The 16,403-nt window shown below is 34.2% G+C and overlaps 1 protein-coding gene across 2 annotated transcripts; it reads right to left on the reverse strand.

Annotated features, from left to right (window-relative positions):
- Positions 1-106: 106 nt before the first annotated feature.
- LOC138318248 (ATP-binding cassette sub-family C member 10-like) lies at positions 107-13,137 on the reverse strand. Of its 2 annotated transcripts, XM_069260448.1 has the most exons (18): positions 12,923-13,137; positions 8,682-9,767; positions 8,035-8,262; positions 7,491-7,653; positions 7,004-7,176; positions 6,548-6,799; positions 6,073-6,171; positions 5,795-5,984; positions 5,202-5,474; positions 4,925-5,039; positions 4,629-4,830; positions 4,038-4,250; positions 3,536-3,663; positions 3,089-3,258; positions 1,878-2,035; positions 1,279-1,532; positions 750-993; positions 107-385 (listed from the first exon to the last, which is right to left on the reverse strand). In XM_069260448.1, the coding sequence occupies exons 2-18, from the start codon at positions 9,765-9,767 to the stop codon at positions 140-142; spliced, it is 4,194 nt and encodes a 1,397-aa protein (XP_069116549.1). In that variant the 5' UTR covers positions 12,923-13,137; the 3' UTR covers positions 107-139. The 2 variants fall into 2 exon arrangements, with proteins under 2 accessions (XP_069116549.1, XP_069116550.1); XM_069260449.1 differs by lacking the exon at positions 12,923-13,137 and having other exon boundaries at positions 8,682-9,803.
- Positions 13,138-16,403: the final 3,266 nt, after the last annotated feature.

The raw sequence follows: 16,403 nt of genomic DNA on the forward strand, positions 1-16,403 counted from the left end.
ACATATGATAATTTTATTGAGGAAGCACCTCCGCAATACCGAGTCTGTGTGGATGTAAAAAGGTTTCAAAAATGTTGTTTTGTAAAATAAAATCTCGTACTAAATATTTTTTTAAATATTGATTGTTTAATGAATAAATTTATTGTTCTCCATGTACAAGTTTATAGAAAGCCGATTGGGAGTTTTTCAGCAGATTTTCCGGAGAGTCCAATTCCACCACTCTACCCTGGTCCATCACTAACACTCGATCACTGTTCATTATAGTGTTAATGCGGTGAGCAACGGTCAGGACTGTACTGTCGTTAAATTCCTGTCGAATTGTCGCCTGTATCAACATGTCTGTCTCTAGATCCACACTGGCCGTGGCCTCATCAATACACAACACCTGTAAATGAATGTATATATGTACTTTACTGTGTTTGTCATTGGGATACAATTACGTTTGTAGGCGTTCGCGGAGAACAGAAAAAATATTATCCTGATTCAAGTGTGAACTGAAATGTTTTATCAAATACAATAGCCAACAGAGAAAGATAACAAAAACAACTTGCTGCAAGTTTCTTACGCTTCGCTAATATTTGGACAATCATGTTTGCTTACTGGTTATTAATAGGACTTTGGCTAGGATTTTACTATGTCCGACAAAATGTGAAAGGAAAAACAGAAATATGAAAGAGAATTCTCGTAGTTTTGCTTTAGAACAAAGTGCCCTAGTCAAACCCATAACTTGTTTGTTTAGATTATCTCACCTTGGCTTTAGTAAGAACTGCTCTTGCCAGACATATCAGCTGTCTTTGTCCGAGAGAAAAATGTCGTCCTTTCTCGGACACGCCTCCTTCCAGCCCTCCAAGTCTTACTACGGTATCATGAAGGTGACATTTTTCAAGGACTCCCCAAAGTTCCTGGTCACTGTAGGAGGAGGCTGGATCCAGATTTTCCCTGACGCTACCATTAAAGAGGACAGGGTCTTGAGGAATCATCGTAAGATGTCGCCTAAGTAAATATACCAACATATGTTACCAACATGCCATGACCATAAGATAAACCAAAACGAACTTTTAAGACAAAAGGTCAATAGGTCAGCATAGTGTTATTATATATCATTAATTTATCATTCATTCCCAGAAGCTTTTAACAACATGTATAGATATTTAAAATGTGCTGCAGTTTCCACTCCATTACAATTTACTTTAAGAGAAAAGAAGTTTGAAAAAATAGTTAGCATTGTTAAATATTCTTTTATACTTTTGGTTATAGGTTCATTCTTTAAATTCTAACCTGACATCCTTTAGATCCATATGTTGTATGTACACTCCGTCAACGGTAATATCACCAGAACTTATCTCTACAGTACGGAACAACGTCTGGAAGAGACTGGACTTCCCGGAACCAGTTCGTCCAACGATTCCCACCTTTTCTGCAGGCCGTGTACAAAATGAAAGGTTCTTGAGGACGTTTGGTAAATCATCTCTGTATTTCATAAGTACGTCTCTGTATCTAATGACACCGGATGTAGGCCATGGCTGGGGAGTCTGAAGAAAATTATTTATAGAAATTCATTCATTCGTCCATTTAATTGATTTCATTCCTGCCATATTATTTAATTGTTCTTTTTGTTTTAGGTCACAAAGTAAACATTTTAATAACGAAAACACACTTACAACGAATTCATGCTTAAAAGTAGTGTTTCTCATTACCCGTCAAGGTTAAGATTCAATGTGTTTGATATAACGAACTTTGTTTATTAGGAAGTTATATCGTTATTCCCCAGAGGTTCGTTGTTTTACTGTATGTTATTTTCTGCTATTTTAAAACACCTAACTTTACTAATACAATATTATCTATATTTGTACGCAGCGTTATTTTGGCTGTGTTACCATTATTCCTTCCCATCTTTCACTTGGAGTGTCTTCCACATATTTTTGTACTCTCTCTACGCTAACCATATCCTTCTCCGTATCCGACACACATGTAACAGTTCCCTCGAATATATCGTCCAGATAAAGAATATAGGAAATAAGTATGCCGACCACACCTGCAAGGTTAGTATACATTAGGTGATCAAATTTCATGAAAAATACCACAATATCGAAAAGAAAATTGAATAATACAATATCGAAATATCAGAAAGTTGTATGAATGAACACTGGACAAAATGTCTAAAAAAAGCTCTCACACAAAGAAAATGATTATCGAATGAAAAAACGTATATAACTTTTGACAGCCGCAAGCTCACATACAGTAAGAATAAATGAAATAATACCAGCAAAGTGAAGATAAGAACAAAAAGGACACGACACCAATATAGCTCATACAAAGAAACGATAGAAAATCAAAGAAGATCAATTTAAGGCAATGGAAGAAGACAAACTCATACAAGTTAATAATCAAAGGTCAAATTAAGGCAATGTAAGTAGACAAACTCATACAAGTAAACAATCAATATACTCAATACACAAGTAATTTTCTCATCTTTTTTTCCTTTTTTCCCTTTAACTATAATGGCTCTAAAAATTATATTTATTGTTTAAATTGATGCATGCAGTGCGAGAGCCCTCCTGTGCGAGGACATTATTGTTCGGGGAGTTGACCCCAGGGCATCCCAACCCTGGCAGCTCTCACCGAATTACCTATGTGTATATACATTTGTTGCAATGCCACAAATGTATATACACATCATACACAGCTGGGGGAATAAAATATTTGTACTGTTAAAAAAAAGTAAACAATCAAAGATCAAATTAAGACAATGGAAGAAGATATTCTCATACAAGTAAACAATCAAAGATCAAATTAAGGCAATGGAAGAAGATATGCTCATACAAGTAAACAATCAAAGATCATTTTTAGGCAATGGAAGAAGTAAACTCATAAAAGTAAACAATAAAAGATCAAATTAAGGCAATTAAAATGTTAAAAGCAGCGATACGTCATTTGACATGAAAGAATATTGTCAATAGTATTGAATTTGTATAAAAACGATATTTTCAGTAGTCGACTAAAGACATTTCAAGCAGCAAGTTCTTATAAGTATGTTGGCATATATATGTATTATACATATATCTATTATATGCCCATTTATACATACCTGGGTTAACACCATAGATGCTGTGTTCTACTACTGCCAAACCAGCTAAACCTACAACTAGGCCGTTCACTACCTTTTTGGTATGAACAAACAACCAATTCCAAACATTATGACTTGTATACCAAGCTGCTAGCCATTCTTCCATACACCGGAAGTGATTGTCTTTAAATCTAAAAAGAATGTTGAAGTTCTTTCAATAAAAGATATCAACTACACCCAAACTGTTCGATAACTTTCAATCATCTCAATAACAGACAGTTCATTGGAAAAATCATACATTGTTCCTTTGTTGACTCAAACGTTTCAACTTATCACTAAACGTGTCAGAAAACTGATTTTCAATATAGCTTCACTCAACAAAAACAGCACGGCTGCTTTAATTTAAATCATGTATATATGTACAGACAAAGATAACACGAATACTGTTTACATAACGTGAAGACTTACCTTTTACAACCACGGAAGGCTCTGACTGTTACCACTCCGGACAAAGTCTCTGAGAAATGAGAGAACACTGGTGAACGCTTAAGGCTTTCAATTCTGATAGATTCTCTAAACGTATGGCGGAAAATTTTCTGTAAAATATAAAAATACGCATACATTTAGTATAACAGACATTTTTGATGAAACGACAACTGTACATTTCTTAACTGCGTAGGTCTGGAACCCAAAATGCTTTTCAATAAATTTGTCCATGTCTGTAATATGTTTGTCATTTGTAGATTATTCCTGTTGTAAACCAAGCAATTTTCATGGCGATTGAACTTCACAATGGAACAATGGTACGCTCTTTTGTTCTTGAAGGTAAATTTTTGTGGCGAGTTATTTTCGCGATTTTCAATAGCCTGCGAAATACCTGAAATTCAATAGTATGTGGGGAAGAGGCGATAATGTAAGCCTGTATCCTCCTACCCGTTACTCGTTTAACCTGTGAATAATATTTCATTACCTGTATTCTATAGTAATATACAGCCATAGGAATCAAAAGGATTAAAGACGAAGGCATCCCGTAACAGACGATCCAAATAGTTCCAATATTTGCACATAACATATATGTCAAACAGTTAATCGAGTCACTGATATCGTCAATAGTAGCCATGTCGGATGAAAAAACGTTCAAAATTCTGCCAATAGGAGTCGTATCGAAAAAGGTCATCGGTGCCTACAAACAAACATAGATCACTGTTAAACAAACGTTATAGCGATATTGACATTGTTGACATAAAAAAATTAATATATATATTATATTGACATTTAATGAAATTAAAAAATATCTAAAACAAATTCTATATAAATGAAGTAACAAAATAGAAGTGACCGAAAAAAACTCAACTTGGATTACTACCAATATGCTCAAGGCATCAAAGCCTTTGCCTCCATATGAACTTTTAACGGTGTTGGTCGAGAAGGGTGTGAGTGACATCGGTATATTCCCAATTCATGGTGGTATTTCAATTTGGGGTATAACAAACAAGCAAATACAAAATGTATCATATAAAGATATCTTATATAAAATGTCATAAAAGAGAAGCTACACTACCTTAAACATGGTACTTAGCAATTGGTTGTGCATGGACCTAGCCAAGCGTATCCCGCCGTACGAGAACAGCATTTCCTTTCCAACTGATGTTAGGGAGAAAAGAACAGCAAAACACCCATACACAGACAAATAGTATACGGCACTGGAAGGACTAGCAGTCACGCTCTGGTCAATTTCACTTCGGTCATATACCTGGTATAAACTGAAAAGGACATAATATACAGAATGTTCCAATTACTAAAAAGGGGAAATCAAACTCATAAACACATATATTCACACAGTAGTTAGCACCCTACCTGTTTGGTGAAGTTGTGTTGTCATGGAAACAGATAAAGCCGGAAGTAGATATGTTAGCGTTTGTCACAGTTGATATCCAATGAGTAAGCCACCATTCTTTCAACTTCTCTAACGCTGAAACAAACATATTAATATAAGGCATTTTACAAACTTGCAGTGTCGTCAAAATATCAAATACTCAAAATATTATACATATTTGACATCGTTTGACTTATGACTGTACCAATTGACATCTGACATTATGCTAAAACACAGTAACAAGAGACATGTGCTTACCTTCCACACCTACGACGGATAGCAGAATGGCTATAGGTAGCCATTTCCCAAGTGACGATAAGAAAGCCTTGTACACACGTGAATTAATCTCCCCTGTAGCCTTCTCTTCTTCTCCTAGATTATAATCATAGACGTCGTCGTCGTCGTCATCATCATCATCTTCATCATTAACATCATCATCATCATCGTCGTCGTCGTCTTCAGATTCAGGTTTGTTTGAAGATGTATCATGCTCAGCAAATGCAACATCTTCAAGAATTTCTGATGGAGTTCCTGGTTAAAACAAAATCTGTTTATCTTAAATAATTGGATATTTTCTTACCAGGAATTACAAATAAATATAATTAGAAATGGAAAATGTCTTCTATACTATTCGGGAATCTTCGGAACTTTCCGTAAACGAGAAAATACCTAGAAAATCTTTATTTGTTGTAATCAAATAACTTGTCAAATGACTACAAATAAATATATTCAATCCAAAGTTTGTCTTTGGAAGACTAAATTCTTTGAAGGCGTGTGCTGTTATTATTTTTATCGTTAGTTGTCGTCACCTCTTCAAAGGGCTACATACAAAAATACTATTTTTGACATACCTATTCTGGAAATGCTTCCACCATCCATGACAACAATTAGATCTGCATTTCCAAGAAATTTTACATGGTGTGTACAGAGAATTCTAGTCTTGTTCTGAAGCAATCCCATAATGCATTCATCATATATATGCTGTGCCACGTGACTATCCACGGCAGCTAGAGGGTCGTCGAGTAAATAAACATCCTTATCCTAGCAACGAAAATAAAACTAGTATTTTACAAATCAGGTATAAATAAATTCACAGAAAAATATTTTACTAAGTTTATTATCATCTTACCTGATAAATTGCTCTAGCAAGGGCTAGTCTAGATTTTTGACCTCCACTGAGTGTTACCCCATTCTCACCAACCCCCGTCTTGTCTCCATCTGGTAACACCTAAAACATAGTTTTATGTTAACATTTTAGTTTCGTACTGACGACCTTATATTCAAGTTTTCTGTTCAGATGTCTCTGAGAAATATCTTTGAGGTACGTATAGTTTGCATTGATAGTGATAATTTGCCTTCAAATCTTTAGTTCCTTAAACTTATTTATGTCGATAGTATGCAAAGTTTATAAGAATTTTTTATGTTAGTTATAATTATGATAAATTTAAAGGAATCAACTATAGTGACACATCTTTCATTTTGTCAAGGGCCCAAATAAGGTTTGCATCATTTTCAAAATGTAAATTACGCACAGAAAAAATATAAAAAGATTAATGAAACAAAACAAAATCAATGAAGTTACAACAAAAGACAAACAAACATACATGTAAGTCTGTGTGTAGGGAAACTGCATTTAGAACTTGGGTATATTTGTTTGAGTTAAAAGGACTGCCAAACAAGACGTTGTCCCGTATAGTCGCCTGCTGTACCCATGGCTCCTGACACGCCAGGGCGAATCCCTGCTCGAGGTTTGACACAGATATATTTCCTTTCTCACGTGTCATCTCGGCCATCACAGCGTGTAACAGAGAACTTTTACCGGCACCAACTTTACCGACCACTCCAATGAATTGACCCTATCAAATATATGAAACACTTTAAAAAAAACTTATCATGAAATTTTACAAAATAATATGCTTTTAAAATTGCGTTAGGCATGTTAGGTGTAGCATGATCAAAAGTAAAACGTATTAGGGTATGCAAAATATAGAGCTGTTTATATCTGAAGCATATGAATTTAAAGTTACAGTTTGAGTATGTACATTAAAATTAATATTTACTTTTCTGATATCGATAGAAATTTTTTGCAGACTAAGTGTCCTTGTCGAGCTGATATTCTCCTTGGAATTCTCTTTTTCAATCTCACAATCGTTTGACGACTTATCAGTTTGGTGCCTTTTCCATGTGAATTCTCCTGCATCCACTGATATTACGCTTCGCAACGGTTTGGAGTCTGAAAAGATATGATGATTACTGTTAACATTAATGTTTTAGCGATTATCTTATTATAGCGCTTTCTATGCCAGGAACGATGTGCTAAAATGAAATTTTCTGTACATCATTAAATCATAATTTTATCAACCTGTTCAAGAATGCTTACTGCTAAAATAAACGTGTGCCTAGATATGTAATGTAATTGTATAAACAACATTGTAAAGTACTTAAACAATTATATTTCTAACGCGAGTTATTCAATTTGTCTGTAAACCTGAGAGAATTATACGACCATGAATTCCTAGACAGTTTAATGCATAATGTCGCTTTTACCTTTCATTGGCGTGTAATACTTGTCGAGATCAAGTTCCTGACATACAACAAATTTCTCTATCCTGTCGAGAGAGGTGACAGCTTCTATAATACGGCTGATTATCATGGGCAGTTGGTCGACCGATCTGATGAGTTTTAGGAGCAAAGATACACACGTACACATCTATGAAAAAATAACACAGCTAATGAATATATCGGAATATATGGATAGAATTTAAATTCATATGTTTCACTAATTGATATTGGTTAGAAATTTGAAGTTATTTTCCCATAGATTGAAAAAAGTGTACGTCGATTATTAAGACCTCTTACGAAGAATGTGTTCGCGGGAAATGTTATTACCAAGTAAAAGCAATGAAATTAATGCTTATTTATATTATGAAATAATAATAATAATAAACCGAACTGTCATTTTTTCATATACATGTACGCTTCGCGTTTTTGTCGGTGATGTCATAAACCCAACATATATTGAGATTCATGCTGAAATAAATCATATGTAAGTGTATTATCTACTCTTCTGAAAACATTAACTTAAGCTTACCTTAGATGCTGTAAGTGTGTGGCCCAGCATGGAGTACAGGCTGAAGGTGGTCAGGGTGATTAAGACAGGTGTTGTCACCCACACGCTTTCCATTACAGCACCGAGCCTGTTCTCCTGTCTGATGGTTTGTAGCTCAGCCTCTCGGAGCTTATCAATCACAGATCGAAAATGATCTTCCCATGTATATAACTTTATTATCTTTATTCCTCCAAATACCTCGTTCATTAACTAATTTATAAACAAAAAGTGTGTGTAAATAATAGATGAATGACGCGAAACGCTAGAGTTATCATTAAAATTGTCTCAAAACGCCAAGTAAATTGTTGTTAGCTTATTATTATTATTATTATTATTTTCATATGATGGTGAAAAGAACTGTTTACAATCAGTTGTTAGCTTGTAGCCAAAACATATTTCATGTGATTTCAACGGAATTAAGATATTGAGTTATCAATCCTTTATTGAACAAAGTATTGCCTTTCAGACAAATTTGAATATGAAGCGAGGAAAAAGACAATAACAAAGTGAGAGCAATTCCTAAATAAGTATATATTGCATATTATTATCGAAAATATGTAAGAGCTTACTTAAGTCGTCAAAAGTTTTTTCTTACTTCAACTTTCATACAATATATGTGCAATACTTACCTTCATTCTTCGGTCCTTTTGTTGCATCAGTTTGTTGTCTAGTTCCGATCGTTTTGTTGTGACTATTTTGTTTATTGGAATGACTAACAAAGTGACAAATAACCCCCCGAGGAAAGCAATACCGACAAGCTGATATAGAATTAACATGCATACCACAATTTCAATTGGAGCAATCCATACTCGATGGAATCTCTCCATCAAGTTCACTATTCGATCAGTATCCGTGCCAAGAAAATTAACAATTTGCCCAGTGCTAAACATTGATAAAGACACAGTGTCCAATCTCAAAATCTTCTCATATATAGTTGTCATGATCGAGATTCTGACTTTAAAATAGACATGCATGCTATAATATTCATAAATGATACTGAAGATACCTACTCCTAAAACTGCCATAAATATTGCGCAAACATATCGGTACCCATGATATGCTGGTCCTTTATTAGTTTCAAAAAATGTTATCAGCATCCCTAAAGAGAGCGGTAAGGCGTATGACGTCAGTTTTGCCATTAATTGTAGAAGACCACACCGGAAGTAGAAATCTTTACCATACGCTTGATGAAGAGAGTTAGATAATAGGCTGCCCTTGCGTTTTGAACATGTCGCATTTTCCTTCAAAATCTTCGAGAATTGCGTATGTATTTTGTCAACGTTTAAACTTTTCGGTAAGGTGCAGATATCTTCGGATGACAGACTGGACTTGCTACGTGCTTTCTCCATCAATGGCCGCACCCAACTAGATGTTACAATCGAGAAAAAAGATTCTCCATCTTCATTTAGATGAGATTCCGTTACTGGGCATGGACGCTTTTTGTCATTGCTTCCACTTGAAATAGTTTGGCTTTTCCCGTGCGTTAAATATCTCCGTTTTACAAAATGTCTCAAGTAGATACTTATGATGGCAATAAGTGCGTAAGCGATGGCATATTTGAGAACTTCAAGTTTTCGTTCCGTACAAAAGTAATGAAAAATGGAAAAATTAACTAAATGTGACACGTTTCGTGGGTTGTTTTTAAATGTTGAATTGGTTAAATCCATGTCAATATTTTGATCTGTTTGACATTCCATCTTTGCAGCTTTGGTCATCTGGAATACAATAAAGGTATTTTTCGTGAATTTCAAATATACGAATGCATTGAAAAGCTCCATTTTATTTGTTATTATATCCAAAAAAAAGACTCTTGCTGTCAAAGAAAACACAACATATTTTCTGTTTATATACTACATTGTAAGTAACTGAAAACAGATTTTTTTAAGAAAAAAATTGTGTTAGTTTAAAAAACTTTTTTTTTTGTTAATTAGGCACAGGTATTAAATATTAAATATCAGTTACTGTTCATGTTCTGTCGGCGGTGGACCATATTTCCCTACCTTCGAATACTACATGTTTATTATTTACAGAAAACAAATAAAACTTTGTATATTTGGATTCCATGTATAATGTGGTTTGATTTGATTAGAATTACTTATTTCTTATCGTTAATTACAAACGAAAAAGACTGTTAGCAAGGTATATTTTGCGGAACCAAGAATCAATTTAAAGTAAAATTTGTCAATACCGCATATCATTAGAACTAACATCCGGAATCTACAGGTTTAAATTACTATAAATAAAGAAATGCCATAATAGTATGCCGGAATACACAGCGATCTGGGTTAGACAAGGGTCGGTTTTGACAGGTTATACGGTATTCGGTATAAAATGCATATTTTAATCAGTTTTACACACACACATATATATATGATATATTTGTTATTAAGATACATATGAGAGTATGTGACAAGCTTGATAATATACCATACATAACGTTTAGTAGGACAGAAGGTTGTAAATTCATGTGACCTTCAAATGGTGGTGAATACTTTACGGAATTTAAATATAGCGTGATAGTCTTCGTAAAGTCAAGAGCTGCAAATTATTTTCTATTGGAAATAAATTCGATGATATTGATATATTGTATAGAAAGAGTTTTGTAATAAAAAATAAATAAAATAAATCTGCCGTGTCCCGGTATATAATGAACATGACATATAACATATTGTATGCTGTATTATAAGACTCTTTCATATGTGGATATGGAGGATAGGGATATTCTACACGAGTGTCACAAAATGTAGTAAAACCCGAGGCTTGGCGGGTTTTTTTCAACATTTTGTGATCCCGAGGGTATAATATCCCTATCCTTCATATCCACTTATGAAAGAGTATTTTTCTTTCATATCTCTACGTTTTATTGCAATTTTACAACTACAATATCCCGCCATTTTGAAATAAATTCAAAGAAATGCACAGCTGAAAGTCAATTTTTCATACATGAAAAATAACGTGATATTTTCAACGAAAAATCCGTTGTTTGCATCTTTTATAGTAAAACCAGTCAAATTTGTGAGAAAATGTTAAAATTTTACCGAAGAAATAGAAATTTTGTTGACGTCGTGACGTCACAAGACTTTATTGCATGAGTAGCCATGCAATACAGCCTCAGGCCACAGGGACCTGGCACGGTTTCTTAAACTAACAGTATACATATATATTACATTATAACTTGTCTAAACCGGATGTGAACGGGACCAGTCGATTTGTTCGGTTTATACAGGTGTCCGGTTTATAGAGGATAGAACCTTATCACAATATGTTCACATGGAAATCATCTGAAGAATTTTTTTATTACAGCACAAACATTTATTCTCACATATGTACTTAGTAGAACACAGAATTCCATCCTACGTTTTCTTGGTTTCTGAGGTGTACATGTACGATCCATTTCTCTCGGTGTGCTACATTCAAATGAACTCTCAGAAGTTATGTGTATGTTTTATTGTTAGAATTGACCGTGAAAAGTATTCACAAATACAATGCACATGTAACAAAAAACCGTCGAATGAAAAGTGAAAAGTTGTCACTATCTAGACCTTAGTATACAGGTACAGGTAAATCCCCTTAGGCGCCCCATGATCAGTCCCATGTTGTGAAAACATTGCTGCCGGTTTGCCCAAGTTAATTTTACAAAGAAAGGTATAGTAACATTACCTAGACAGTTCCGGTTTTCAGAGTAGACAGGTTCCGGATTATGCAGGTTTTGGGTACTATAGTTTATTACGAAATTTGCCGGGACCAAACAAATTAATCGGTATAGACAAGTTTCCGGTTTATACAGGGTTCGGTTTAGACAAGTTATACTGTATAGTATCAAGGGTATGAACTCGGCGGTCGAGAAAAACGGACCTATTTTTTCAAAATCGTGATTATTTTAATAAATGGGCTCTATACACCATTGACGCATATCATATCTTGAAGAAAAATATCTTTCCAGTGAGTGCTTGATGAACAAAAATGGCCGAGTATTGACGAAGTTATGGCTTGATGAATCGGGAAATTCACGAAAAATATGCTAGGTTTCCCTGTCAGTTTGAAATGTCGTCTCGCTTCTAGCCCAATGGGTACCTCAAAAACCAAGCCAAAATCACAAAATCTACGCTTGTGGTGGTAAACAGTACCCATAATTGTGTTCATCCACAATCTCCTTTGGAGGTGTCATGACCCGTGCTTTGCAATTTTACAACTTTAATATTCCGCCATTTTGAAACAAATTTAAAAAGAAACACGACTACAAATCAATTCCGGATACATGAAATTGCGATATTTCCAACGCAAATCTCGTTGTTACCGTCCTCTAAATTAAAACCAGCATAGTTTCTGGGAAAAAATACCGAGAAAATAATAATTTTGTTGACGCTGTGATGTCACGAGGCTGTATTGCAGGTGACATGAGTGTATTACTCAAGACCGGCCAGTATTACATCAACAGATATTTACTTAGTAATACTATTATGAATTATACTAAATTGCATTAACTAGCTAATGTATCGTTATCATAGTTGTGTTAATATTATATAAATGCATGTTCTTGTCTAAAAATATTTTCACATCAACTCCTCAGTGTTTATGTATTTGCATTTGTTTACCGTTTATTTGTTTGACTCGGGTAAGGGGTACTGCGTAACATGTTGTACCTGCTTACATCGTATTGATCAACGATTTAATTTTCAATAGTAATTAATCAAAATAATTAATAATGTTGTGAAATTTGTCACTGATTTCATGCATTATGTTTCATAAGGAATGTGGAACAATACATTTATGTCATATTTGCTTCGTGAGTTATGTAAACGAACTTAGCCTCACTGAATGTCCCTTTAACTAGCTAGTGTATCGTTATCATTGATAAAACCATACTTACTGAGGAAAGTTATTTACCCTCTGTCTCGTAGCATATTTAAACTTGGTAAAGCATAACTTGTCGCAGCCTCATCGCAGTTGATTGTCCAAAACATAAAACCATGCTTTATATACAAGGCATTTCTTATCACATCTAAATAGCCAGTAGTGTCCGGACAAAGTGTCAGGATAAAGAGTTAAGCAGGTTGTGAAACACTAGCGTTACCTGTAATATAGTTACCTATCCCATACGATCGGAATATTTCCGTAAGTTTGACCGTGTGATATTGATGTGTATCTTATATAAACACCTGTTGGTAATTTCATCTCAAATTTCAGATGAAAATTATGTACATAATTTTGTTTGCTCTGAATTAAATCAGAAACATTTTATAGAAAAACATGTGTTCTTTTAATGTTTAACGGAATCCATACATACACAAATACTTGTTTAATCATTCCCATGCTTTGTGTACTCTGGTAAGTGTATTCATTTGTAGTGGGGAATTCTAATCACTGGTATAATTATATGATCGTAAAAGTATCTGAATATTTACAGGCTGTTAGATCAAGGTTTACCAATGTAAATAACATTGTATCTGTGGAGTATTATATATATGGTGAACGTTCACCATTTGTTTAATATATTAACAACAAGGGTCATGTAAGTACAGCCTCCCATGTATACGATGGGCTGTGTGTGAAAAGTGCGAGAAGGTGTTTTGGGAGACTACGGTATATTCGTGTTGTGTCTTCTTGTATAGTGGATATCTTGCCCTTTTATAATGCTATATACTGAAGCATGTCGCCAAAGACACCATGCAACACACCTCATTCTGTCACAGTATACTGAAAACGGGCGAACCAGTCATCCCACTCCCTCCATGCTGAGCGCTAAGTAGAAGAAGAAAGTTTCTCGGCCAGGGGACATAACCCAGAGCCTACCTCACAGGGGTGAGAGGTGCATTCACGTGTACACGCTTGGTGATCTAATGTACATAACATGCCAATCGAAAAAAATATCTGTAATACCGTCTTGCAGTTTAAGTGCAATCTCTACACATTATACGTAATCTAAACAAATACATAAAATCTGATAATAAACTTGATAGGCAAACACACTGAATCACCGTATAACTACTTGGACATTGCCACCTGTAGGTGTTAAGTAGGTCGACCACACATGATAATACCGAACTGTCACACAGCATTATGCTTTTATTTGGTAAATAATAAGCAGTATCTCTTTCTCAATAATATAATTCAATCCAGATAACATTTGATATGATAATATAATGAGGGCATCGTTAATTGTTTACATTTTGATATTTATTATATAAAGTTACAAAAACACAGCTTTTTTTTTAACTTTTCATGTGCAAGCATATTTTGTACACTATATGGCTAAGGCTCATAACTATACAATAACGATGATAACAACAAGCTTCAGTTTAGTAGCTATTCCTTTTCAGCAAATCATTGGTGTTTTGTATGGAAAATGAATTGCCTCCGTCAATATTTACTTGTAACGAAAGCAACAGGTATAATTAATAACCGTAAATCGACGTAACAAGGGGAATTATAAACCAAATATAACATTTAAAACGACATCTGTCGATTACTACATATTTATTGTAAAATGTAATATGCTGATTTTGAAATACATATAAGAAATTTAACAATGTAAATATGTTTAGAAATGTTTATTAATTGTTCGATATTTTGTTCTCAAGTAAGGATTTTTGCGAAAGAATTATAAGCAGGAAGCATTTACCAATCTTGTTTATGACTTACATAGCTTATTTATTTCTATTTCTAATGCATTTACATGGCACCAAGTAGACCCTGGAGAGTATGTTTTCAAATCCCGAAAATTAGATTTGACTCTTGAGTTTGAAGCACCTGTCTATTTGTCATATATGACTCTTCAGATTTCTGAGAAATTGTGATTTGACTCCTGAATCTGCTAGCAGTCAAGGGTCAACTGGATGCTCTGCACTTATATGTGTTATATTAGTGGAAACATGTCTCTTTTAAAGATATTTTAATGTTGTTATAATGTAAACATATTCAATTTATCGAGATATCTAATCCATTTATATGTGTTTTCATGTGTAACAAAATTTGTTGAAATGAAATTGTATCGCAATAAGTCAATGCATTTGATTTCCATTCCGTTTTGATCGAGCTGGTTTGTAGAATCCGTTGAATGATACAAATACAAATATGTATTTGCTTCATGTAACAATTACAAAACAAAACATAAAATATCACCTTTTTATTGCAATATATCATCTGCTTCTCAAAATCTAATTTTGTAAATACATCCAATTATCAAAATAGCACTAAATTTATGTTGGATTTAGAGCAGATAAAAAAATGCTCAAGTCATGGATATCAGAAATATCAGGATGATGAGGAATACGTCTATGTTCATACGTTTCATACGATTCAATATAATTTGAAAACGACAAAATAAATTAATTAGCTCAAAATTACATCTATACTGTTATAATTATAGACAGTAATTATAACGCAGCGGTTTATAAAACGTTCTTTCTAACTAAATCGCTTTATTTAAGGATTAAAGTCTCTTTCTGGTGGTTCTATCGAATGATAAAGTTGAGTAGGGTATCGATATTTGGAATGGACCGCGAAGCGGTCCATGAAACAAATATCGATACCCTACTCAACTTTATCCTTCGATAGAACCACCAGAAAGAGACTTTAATCCTTATATTTACAGTCTGAACTATTATTTTCATAGCTCAAAATTTACCCTTAATAGTGTTTATGGCATTTATAAGACTAAAATTGAATTATATCGTTTGGTTCCGACAGGCATTTGGAACAGCCACTTGAAGTGGCGGAAATTCCCGCCAATTTATCAATGAACATACCAATAAAATGAGTTCCGTCTGATGAAGCATATATCTGGGGTTTTCCCGGTATGGAACTATAAATCATTTTATTTATCTGTTGTTAAAAACACCATGGTGCAAAGCAGTTTGGTTTTAATCTTTTGCTTCGTATGATTTCAAACGCTTACACAATTCATAACGTGGCAGGATATTTAACGTAGTTGTGACGCGGTGTCCGATTCAAACCGCCTGTGTCAAGGAGGTGTGACAAACAGAGAGTTTCTTCAATTTTGTGATCACTTGAGTTCTACTTAATCAGTTCACGTTTGAAATTTCTTGAATACACGGATGTTTACATAGTTTCATAGTCATCATGTATTATTTCCGGATTTTGGAGATTTTCAAATGTATCGGACGTCGTTTCGAGGAACATGTACAAACACAGGTAGGCCCACTACTGTAAACGTTTACTGTACCGCTCTCAAAAATCAAAATGTTAACTATATTCATATTGTTGTTTCAAACACTTCAATAAATATTAGAGGTATCTATTACAAGTATTGTAAAGCTACAATTGTAGGATTCCGTTTCATTGATATTTCGAAACACCCAAACGTACCTACTCTCGCCGATTCACAGTAG

The sequence above is a fragment of the Argopecten irradians genome, chromosome 3 (assembly GCF_041381155.1).
Source record: "Argopecten irradians isolate NY chromosome 3, Ai_NY, whole genome shotgun sequence".
Classification (NCBI taxonomy): domain Eukaryota; kingdom Metazoa; phylum Mollusca; class Bivalvia; order Pectinida; family Pectinidae; genus Argopecten; species Argopecten irradians.